Genomic DNA, 11,610 nt, shown 5'->3' on the forward strand with positions numbered 1-11,610 from the left:
TAAGTATTATGTATTATTATGAGTATTTTCTATACATTTCAACATCTCCCTAGATCTGAGAACCTGAATTTTCTGCTGCGGCACAGCTTTTGTACTTGCGATTTATTTCTTAAGTCAACAGGAATTTACTGCACAGCCTATGTTCTTTATAAGAAGCTTTTACACAAATCTAGGACACTTTGCTTCTTCAGTTAATTTCTTATCCATTAGGGAACAAATCTTTGTGAGTGAGGGGAATCAGGGTTAGTACTCAGGTCTCCCTGAACAGGAGCTCTGCCTCCAACTTTTCAGAATTCCAGAATGTTCACTTCTCTACATGATTTGTGCATAAGCAAAATAGAATTGGGCTATTAGACTAGGAATGGTTTAGAAACAAAAAATAATTCTGTTGATACTTTATGTATTGGTATTTTTTCCTATTCTGTTTATTAATAATAAATAACTGATGTCCAGTCTCCTGCTCTTAAAGGAATAAGAGAAAGCCTCACTTTGTTTTTCAAAAAAAAAATAGTTTTTCAGTTTTAGTTTTACTGTGTAGTCTTCTACTGTAAAAACATTATTCAGTTAGCTCTTCTGTCAACTCCAAAAACCTGCATATCAGGAAACAGTTTTTTATGTTCTCACCAGTTTCATGGCAGTTTCTGAAGAACTAATAAAGGACAAAGCTATCATAGCCAACCAATTTACTCAGTTTTGTTATTACCATGTATGTATGAGTGGAAAATAAATACTAAATAATAAGATGTAATCATAATATGGAATATAATTAGTTCCAGTAATGTTTAAAAGATTGTTTTTAAGTAATTCCAAGAGATTTTATCTTAGGACTCATTTAAAAAATAAATTTAGAAAGTTATATCTTTAATTACTGAATTATTCTTCAATATGTATTTTTTAATTTTTCCATTTATTTAAGAGGGAGAGCAGAAGGGAAAGAGAGAGAGAAGCATCAACTCGTTTCACTTAGTTATTTCATTTAGTTGTTGTGCATTCATTGGTCACTTCTCATATGTGCCCTGGGGTCAAACCCACAACCTCAGCGCGCTGGGATGAATCTCTAGTCACTTAGTCACCTGGTCAGGACCAGTAATATTTCTTTATTACCTCCAGGAAAATAATTTCTCATTTGAACTTATTCTTCATTCCAAATGTTACTGAATATTCCCTAGCTGTAAAATGCTGTTTATGAATATCCCCAGATATTAAAATGCTGTTTATATTAAACTTTGGTCTCTACTTCCTTCGCATTTGTTAGATACAGGGTTTGCTTGGTATACTGGTTGTTGTTAAGTCTATACAGATATATTCTACAAGTTCATTTGACTTTTATTGCTTATAAACTTTATAGTGTGAGTTACTATAGAGATAAGAAATGGGACATTATCTAAATGTCAGAATGTTTTTTTTTCTAAAGCGTAGTTTATTAGGAGGCAAACTGCTATACTTGTGGAACAAAGGCTTTGGTGTCAAATCCTGACTTCACTTGTTGATATGATAGTGTGACTTGAACAACTTATCTTGTTTGAGCCGCAGTTTCTTTATATTTAAAATTGCAGTCAGTATTGTGTGAATTGCATACAACACACATTCCTTGTTGTAGAAAATGCTAGTCCTTGTCTCCTTACTACACCTTTCTGCCTCTTTTCATCTTACCAAATGGAATGGGCAGCAGATGAAATGCAGAGTAGTCATATTTAGCTAGATAATCCCAACATTTAAGCCATTCTATTATAAGAAATCTTTAAGCACTATAGCAGAAATCTAGTAATTTATTTTGTATGATAACTGCATCTCCCACTTGTAAAAGCATAACACATAAAATTATGCTCTCATCCTGTCACAATTTTTCTTTTAGAGTATCTTATATTTTTTAATTTGTGGAATAAATTTGGTGAGCTATATTACTAGCAAAATATTTATTATAAGCATGAAAAATAATAAATGACTAACATCATAAAAATAACAGTAAATGTAAAATTCTGATCAGGTCTAAAGATCTGAAGGACTGCCAAGACTAATCACTTGAAATATCTCTGGGCAATTTATTTAATATGTAATTTTATATTTCCCCAACAGGAGAGCCTGACAAGGAGTTGAATCCTAAGAAGAAGATTTGGGAGCAGATCCAGCCTGATCTTTACACTAACGATGAGTGTGTGGCTACATACAAAGGAGCTCCCTTTGAAGTGAAGGGGAAGGGAGTGTGTAGGGCTCAAACTATGAGCAACAGTGGAATAAAATAAAATAAAATTAAATTAAATTAAAATGCTTCAGTTACTGAAATATATTGGGGGAAAAACTTTAATAACAATAAAAAGAAATACATTTGTCACTTATGCTTAAAATATAACTGGCTCATTTTGTGTTTTTTCTCTTAGATTGGACTAGTCTTTTACTGGTCTATATCATTTTCAGTTTATTGGAGAAACTATAATTTTACCTATGATTTTTGATCCTTTAAATCTAGGAAAGAAATACACTATATTTAGTGAGGATTTATTTTGTAGTAGGGATGTTGAGTAGCAGAATGTTTTTTCTTTATGCATTTGTAGTATTTTTTCTTTATGTATTTTTGGACATCTTGAACTAGATTAACATTTAATTTCGTATTTGTAGGAAAATGATACGTGAAATTTCAGGTCCTTGGAATTTTAGTATATTGTGAATCTGTTATAAATGTCCTCTTCGAAAATTACAAGTTAAACTTTGTGCAGGGTTTATCAACTAGTTATATAGTAATAATATTGAAAATGAACAACTGTTGATTCCAGAGAGACAGACATCATAAAAACTAGGAGGTGTTGCATTTAAACGTTAGTTATTGCCATTCCTTGCCAAAGGGACCCAAACTTGTATATTTAAGGCAAATTTTTAAACAGACTAAAATTTCCATTGTGATTTGAACTTTTCTTTCCATTTAGCAAAGTAATCAGTAATGTATTTTGACTATGAAGCATAAACACATTGCAAAGTGTTGCCAATGCAGTTTCCAATAAATTGACTGTAAAAGCAGCAGTCTATTATTTACTCTAGCTAAATTTAAAGATTCCTTGGGTTCCTAATAAAATATTATTTATAGCTTATTGTCTTTAGAAGAGCATTTAGGATTGTTATGTTTTGCTTTTTTATGAATCACCATACTGTTAATATATTAAAAGAAATGGCAGCCAAAATTTTAATATGCATTAAGGCAGGGGTCCCCAAACTACGGCCCGCCGGCCACATGCGGCCCCCACCGCACTTCCAGAAGGGGCACCTCTTTCATTGGTGGTCAGTGAGAGGAGCACATTTACCATCTCATTAGCCAAAAGCAGGTCCATAGTTCCCATTGAAATACTGGTCAGTTTGTTGATTTAAATTTACTTGTTCTTTATTTTAAATATTGTATTTGTTCCTGGTTTGTTTTTTTTTACTTTAAAATAAGATATGTGCAGTATGCATAGGGATTTGTTCATAGTTTTTTTTATAGTCCGGCCCTCCAACGGTCTAAGGGACAGTGAACTGGCCCCCTGTGTAAAAAGTTTGGGGACCCCTGCATTAAGGTGTCAAATGCCTGCTTCCACTCTTTCTAGGTAGTCTAGGAACAATGAAAATTAACTTAAGAATAATTAGTTTCAAGTTTATCAGTCTTAAGGTGATAACTGATGACTAGTACTACCAAAAAATAAATGCATCGATCGAGGTAGAAGTATAAATATTGTTTGAAACAGAAGTCTCACACTCAAAATTCTAACACTGTAGATATTTGTGCCTCCAATAAAAAGAGGGAAAACAAAAAATTTTACAATAACCCTGCATGCGAGTTATAAAAGGCGTAAGTAAAATTTATTAAGTCCTTGGAGTGCTGGTAGGCTGAGACACAGTATCATGGTAAAATTTCATCTTTTTTTCTAAAAAACAATATTACCAGAGCATAGGTAACGTGTTGATAAGTAAACAAATGAATTTCCAAAGTTCTTTTGTACTGAAGGGCCATTACTCTTTTGGGAATAAAGAATATGACAAAGTCTTTTGTGATTCTTTGTTTTCTAATTTTTCATAACTATATCAAATTTCTTTCAATAAATCTATGATAATTTAAAGGATATTTCAAGTACCTAGTTGAAATATTCCCAATTCTTCAAGTTACATAAAAGTATTAAATCAAATGATCAATTTAGCCCCATTCAGTTATTTTTTCAGAAAATCTTAATTCTGTTTCATTTGTATTTCTGGGATGAGAGAGCTATTATGAAATCAACAAGAAATAGTATTGCTGGTGAGCTGGGCATAACTTACGGCTTTTGAATGGTAGCTTTAAGGAATTTAATGCAGAAGATAGTGTCAGGACACAGGCTAAACTGTTGGTGCCTGTTGATGTCTACTTATAAATTGTAAAATCAGAACAAAAATCTGATCTTTCCCCAAGATACTTTCTCATCTAAGTTGGCCTACTATCATACATAAATATTGGAAGTACTAACTTTTCTTTCCTTTTTAAGAGAGAGGAGAGGAGATAGGAAGATTCCCACATGCCCCTGACCAGGATCCACCCAGCAACCCCTGTTTGGGGCTGATGCTTGAATCAACTAAGCTATCCTCAGTGCTTGGGGTTGACACTCAGACCAACTGAGCTATCTTAGTGCCCAGTACCCAGGGCTGATGCTTGAACCAATTGAGCCACTAGAGGGGAAGAGAGAGAGAGGGAGAGAAGCAGATGATTGCTTCTCTTGTGTGCCCTGATTGGAAACTGAACCAGGACATACGTACGCCAGTCCAGTGCTCTATCCACTGAGCAAACCGGCCAGGGTAACTTTTCTCATGTTTAGAAATTCCATGTACTTTTTCTGAAATGTGTCATTTGCAGGACATGTTGACTTTAATATAAAAATTGGAAAAATTATTTTTGCCTTCCATTAAGAATATTAAGTACTTTAAGTTAGAAGAACTTTAAGTGACCAGCAAACAGATAATTTGTTATTTTTAAAAATAATATAAATTCCCATTTAGACTTGACAAAATATTCAAAGTAATTTATGGATGTTTATTAAAAAGCATGTCATTAAGATAGAAGGTATGGATACTGCTTCACAGAGCAACATTAACAAGTTTAAACAGGTCCAGGTGTCTGGGCCTTAGTTTTTCAGGTCCAAAAATCACATTGCTAGATGGAAGAAATCCGTGGAGCCTAGTAGTTTTGGTTTTGAGGCCAGATTCCCTAGTTTTGATTCCTGGTTCTACAACCTCACTGCCTGTGTGATCTTGTGCAATTGTTCAGCTTCTATATACCTACTTCCCTTGTCTGTAAAGTGGGTATAATAACAGTACTTGCCTCAGAGTTGGGAACATTGTGTGTACCTCTAGAGTACTTAGAACTATGCCTGGAACATTATGTTAACAAGAGTTTATAATAGGGATGTTCCTTTTCATAACAAGTGTTTCTGAAAACATTCCCTAAGAAGTTGAATTCTTGTTTAGAAGATTACTTGACATGTATAAATTGAACAGAGTATCTTAAGTAGCATTACATAAGCTGTGATGGTGTCTTTCAACAAACCTGGTGGTTCCCCTAAACCAGATTTACTGTAATATCTTCCTTGATACAGATGTTCATTACTGAAATGTTCTCTGCAAACCCACTGAAATCTATTTTTTAGATATTTAGATGCTGGCCAGCCCTATTCATTGATACTTTTTAACTAGTTTAATATTACTGTATTTAAAAAGTATAAAATAATTTTGTAAGTTTTTTAGACTAGCAAGACAATATTTTTAATTACAGTATTGTGTTAGTTTAACACAAATAGAAGTGATTATATTATCAAGTTGTTGAGTGAGGGAGCACCTTGCTATTGCCTATAATGGAAATTAAAAGTATATCCCCTCAATTTTCCAGGGGACTTATATGTGGTACCTTTAAAAATGTAAAAATACCAGAAGTGCACAATATTAACTGTACTTTAGCTACATAAATTGTGACACAAGTCCTAGTTCTAAGTGCTGTGCAACAGTATGAAAACTAAAACTTTATTACCATGATACAAAATAAACACTAGTGAGGCAAGTTAATGTAACACAACTAACAATAAATAATATTGCAAGTTGCTGTCTATTGTTGAGAAAGCTTTGCCCTTCAAAATTTTAGTTAAGGAATAACTATGCCCTTTTCTCACAAAAGTTAGGGGGATATAGTAATACCTGTCTACTGTTAAGAATTTTATTATAGAAATATTATTAAGATATTTAATGCTTTATATATAACCTTACCAATTCCTTAACTCCATAGAGGTAGACCAGCCATCTTACCCTAAAGAATCAACAGAGAAGTTAAATAGATGCCTGTGCTAAGGTAGAACTAGCTGACACCTACATCTTCCATTTCTTACTAATTCTTTGCTCTCCTCCATTCCAATACATTTTGTTCGATGTCACATTGTTTCTTTTTTTTGAATGAAGCTTGAGAAGTTAAACTTTTCTATAAACTGTAGGGAAAGATAGTGATAAGTTGAAAAACAAGAGTCATTACAAAGAATTTTTTTTTTTGCTCCTGAGGGTCTCAGGAATAATTGCTGGCAAAGCCAGGCTGCTGCTGCTGCTGCTGACAATAGTTGCCTTTTTAGAGCCACATGCCTTGATTGAATTGTATACTGTTGTTGGGGGGCCACTGTTCCTATAATGACAATTTATCCCAAACATCACCTTATGAGGGAAGTCAGTAAGTTCCAAATAGATAGGTTTACAGGCACGCAGGCAGACAGATATTTTAACCAGGAACAACTTTTTACAGTTATACCACATTTGCAATACTACCTGGATCATAACCATGAAATTTGCAATAATAGTGATAAGAAGGATAGTTGTTGTTGGCTAATATGCCTCTATACAAAGTTAAATCTTCAAACACCAAATAGAAAAGGGATAGTGACTTACACATTGTTGCTTATTGCACTTTTTAGTTATAATTTTCCTTTAGATAAGACTTAGCAGAGATAATTTATAGGAGTATAAGTGCAAAAATAATTGGGAGAAATGACCTAAAACAACTGTTAGTTTGAAAGCAAGCCATCTGGAATTTCAGAGTGTGAATTAATTATTGAATATTGTATTTTTTCACCCTTATACATGTTTTTTTTTTTTCTTCTGTCTTAATCCCAGCCCCCTCCTAACACACACTATTCCCAGTTCTCTGGGTTTTGAGTATTATAATGTGTGTTATTTATGTCTTCATCAACATCATTTCCTATCTGGCAGGCTATTATACTTAGCTTAGCAACAGCAGCAGAAACAAGACTGGGGCTTGGTAATTGCAAGAAAAAAGAATAATTCTTTCTAATAAAGGGCCTAAATATTCTTCTTGCATTTCCTGTTCTTGCATAATGCCTTCAGAATTATTCAAATAGCAATTATTAATGTCTACTCACTTCTACCATGGCATTTATGTGATGATCCCTCTTATCAAGGCTGCTCTGACAAAGTTTTACATTTGTTTTTTGCAAATTGCTTCATTAGACTATCATATATCCCAGTAGAGAAATGCTCTCAATATATGCATCCACTTAACTGTTCAACCCTAAGATTACGTATTTGGCTGATACTTGTTAATTTAAAATGCACTCAACTTTTCACACCTGGGGATTTTGGAAGGAATGGTGCATGAGTCATCTGGAATCAACACCACAATTTGATTTTTCTTTGAAAAAGATTAATGAAAAATGCAAACTAAAAGTCATTTTCAATATCTTTAGCAGAAGAGAATGATTTTGGTAGAAATAACTTTTTTCATAACCTTCAGTTTTCATATGAAAAGGTAACATTTTCTCTTAAAATAGCACATGTACTGAAAACAAAAACTTCAGATGCTTGTGAAAAGAGACAATTTTTACATAAAGTTTCAGTGAGAATCTGGGAAATAGCAATGCTACTATTAACATTAAATAACAGCCATTTGTAAAATAGCTTTGACATGCCTGAAAAATCAATAGAACAAAAAATCTAAGAACAAATTCTTTATTAAAACAAGGCAGAGTATAGGTAAATATAACTAGAAAATGAAAGCCATGATTGATAATTGAGGTAATATATCTGGAAGAATAATTCAGTAGTTGCCAGATTTGGTATTAGAAGTGAATTAATAATACCCCAAGATGATACACGCATAATGAGACTCTAACCCCAGCTCCACAAAAATACCAAGTGTGCTATTTTCCAATTCTCTAAATATTCAAAACACTTTCAAATATAAACTTTAATTTTTGTTTTATTTTTTTTCTTTTTTTAAAATTAAACTTACGGTGACATTGGTTAATAAGATTATAGGTTTCAAGTATACAATATACATATAAATGATCTGTATATTGTGTTGTGTGCCCACCACCCAAAATCAAATGTAAAATTTGGTGAAGATTTTTGTCTTCTGGGTAAGAATAGTGTACAGATTAGACATCTGGAGGGACATAAGGAAAGACTGCAAATTATAGACTCTAATGGCAGGATACCAAACGTGAACTTCCTGGACATTTATTTTACCTAGAGCAAATTCTGGACACATAGGTCTTTTGTTACAAGTTGTAATTCTTTCCAATAATAGTGAGTTTGTTCAGTGGATGCACAATCCTCCAGAAAAAAGATGAAGAACCCACCTTCAGGTGGAGAACAGCACAGATATTCACTCCATATGTGTCACCATTCTTATGATTCAATTAGTCTGTTGCCAACCAACAAATTACTTCCCTATATCCACTATACTGATTATTATGAGAAGTTAGGATTACTATAGCATAATGGTACATTGAAGAGTCTATCCAGGATTTAATGCCTTTTGGATACTATACCAGAATTCTATACTAGAATTCAGAGTATATTAGGAAAATACACTAACCAAAAAGATGGGTGGAGATAAAGAGAAAACAGTGGTGAGGAACATATATTATGTTAAAAGAGATCATGATAAGCTGCCAGGTATGCTCAATGTAAATGGTAACAGAGGACTATTGAAATAAGGGACAATCTGTAAAGGAAGTCTTGAATTATTCAATTAACTATCTTAGCAAAATCTGGTAATATTGGGAAAGAAAAAAACATTCCAAAGACCTCTCCTTTAGGGAAGACGGGAAGGAGAAAAGGATAAGGAGGAGATGCAAGTGTTCTAAGGGTCTTATTTGAATACATAGTTGAGGGGATAATGCATTGGGAAAGGAAAGTTCTTGGTTAACGAAATACTTGTTACCTTGTTATCAAACAACAGTAGAGAAAGACGCACTTGATTCTGAATTCAGGAGCCAGGGAATAATCCTTAGTGGGTATAAATTAGAGTTTCCAAATTATCAAGTAGAAAAATTAATTAATAGAAATGTTATCAAATCAAACTATAGAAAAGAAATGCAAGAAACACTGTAACAAAATAAATAACAAAGATCGAGAAACATCTTATATGCTTGCAGAGGAGGATTTAATAAGGATTTTTGTTTTTTACAGAGAGAGAGAGAGAGAGAGAGAGAAAGAGAGAGATAGGGACAGACAGACAGGAACGGAGAGAGATGAGAAGCATCAATCATCAGTTTTTCGTTACGACACCTTAGTTGTTCATTGATTGCTTTCTCATATACGCCTTGACTGTGAGCCTTCAGTATACCGAGTAACCCCTTGCTCAAGCCAGCGACCTGGGGTCCAAGCTGGTGAGCTTTGCTCAAACCAGATGAGCCCACGCTCAAGCTGACGACCTCAGGGTCTTGAACCTGGGTCCTCCACAACTAGTCCGACTCTCTATCCACTGTGCCACCGCCTGGTCAGGCGGATTTAATATCACAGAATATAATTTATCATAAAAACACTACAAAATAATTTTTTAATTAGAATGAAAAAGATCTGAAAAAAAATGTGTTAAAATGAATATCTGAGAGTAGCCAAAAATATTTTGACAAAAGGGAAACTTCTTCTTTTAGATATCAGTCAAATGTAGATATAAACTTATTTTAATTAATTATTCTAGTATTGACAATATTATAAATAGAATTGATAATGGAAAAGAATTAAAAATCCAGAATAGCTTCAGAAATAAAGGAGTTATATTTCTATATACCTATCTACCTATCTCAGTCTATCTACCTTTCTTTTGTAGGAAAAGAATGAATTATTTAATAAATAAAGCAAATAGAATTGGTTAGACGTCTAAAAGGAAATGAAACTAAAATTCTACCTCATATCACATATAAGAAATACATGACTATAAGAAAATTCACAAATTTAATTTGGCAAAAGTTACTATAAACAAAGTTAAGGATAAAAAATAGAATTGAAAAAAATTGAATTGTGAAGAACAAATAGAAGAACTCTTTGGCAGGCAGGAGGTGTTAAAGAAAAAAATATTCAATGATTCTTGTTAAAGTTGGTAAGGCAGACCTGATGATAATTCAGTTCCACTGAGGTAGGTGTAGAAGCCACAATGGGATTTTACAGTGGAGAGAAAGATTGGGCCCAACTCTGAATACAGCATGGGCAAGTAGGAATTTAGAGTCAAGAAACGGAGGGAGTTGATCTGTGGATGGATAGTTACTAAGAGGAAGTATCAAAGGTCATGGAAAATCTGGCCAAACCTACCTAATAGATCTTTGCTGAAGACACCACAAGGTGATCAGATATCACCTGGGGCAGTGGTAGTCAACCTGGTCCCTACTGCCCACTAGTGGGCATTCCAACTTTCATGGTAGGCAGTAGCGGAGCAACCAAAGTATAAATAAAAAGATAGATTTAACTATAGGAAGTTGTTTTATAAAGATTTATTCTGCCAAACTTAGCGAAAATCCAACATAAAGTATTTGGTAAGTAATCATTATTATATGCTTTAACTTGCTGTAACTCTGCTTTATAAATTTTATAAAGTAAAGTTACTTTCCTACTTTATAAATCACCATTACTGTGGAACCAGTGGGCAGTTAGAAAATTTTACTACTAACAGGGATACAAAAGTAGGCGGTAGGTATAAAAAGGTTGACTACCCCTGCCCTAAGGGATAATAGACGGTGAGGAACCCTGTGAGAAAAACAAAGGCAGAGAACTCTGGTTAAACTGACATAGCAGGGTCCTTGCTAAAACTGGATTTTGCAAGGTCAGATGGGCCTAGGAGAAGGCTCAGGAGCCTGTTTAAAGTTTTGGTCAAGGAAAGAATCTTTGTGAGAAGTAATCTGATAGAAAAATGATAAAAAGGGCAAAAGAATGCAAAGAGGCAATTCATAGAAGAGCAAATCTAATTGACCAGCATGCTTACAAATAGATACTCCAATTCCATAGTAGTGTGGGAAATGCACATTTAGTTAACAGTAAAATACACATGTATTAAACTGTTATTAGCAATAGGTGTTTAAGATGCAAACACCAACCAAGGACAAGAATACGTAGGAAAAGGTACTCAAATGTTGTTGCAAATGAAGTTTGTTATGTTTATGGAGTATGTTTGGTTTCTTGCTTTCAACATTATGTTTGGGCAATTCACTGATATTGTTACATGCAGTTGTAGTTTGTTCATTTGCATTACCATATAACGTTCTACTGTGTGAAATAGCACAATTTGTTTATCTATACTACTGTTAATGGACATTTGGATAATTTTCATAGAGATTATACCAGTGTACACCC

The 11,610-nt window shown here is 33.6% G+C and overlaps 1 protein-coding gene across 1 annotated transcript in view; it reads left to right on the forward strand.

Annotated features, from left to right (window-relative positions):
• The window catches only part of AIMP1 (aminoacyl tRNA synthetase complex interacting multifunctional protein 1), a 32,299-nt gene extending 30,001 nt beyond the window's left edge, over positions 1-2,298 (forward strand). Inside the window, exon 7 of the mRNA XM_066385892.1 lies at positions 2,077-2,298. Coding sequence (XP_066241989.1) covers positions 2,077-2,243 — 167 coding nt within the window. The 3' untranslated portion in view covers positions 2,244-2,298. The remainder of the gene's footprint in view (positions 1-2,076) is intronic.
• The last annotated feature ends 9,312 nt before the right edge of the window (positions 2,299-11,610 follow it).

Source organism: Saccopteryx leptura, chromosome 5 (genome assembly GCF_036850995.1).
Source record: "Saccopteryx leptura isolate mSacLep1 chromosome 5, mSacLep1_pri_phased_curated, whole genome shotgun sequence".
NCBI lineage: Eukaryota > Metazoa > Chordata > Mammalia > Chiroptera > Emballonuridae > Saccopteryx > Saccopteryx leptura.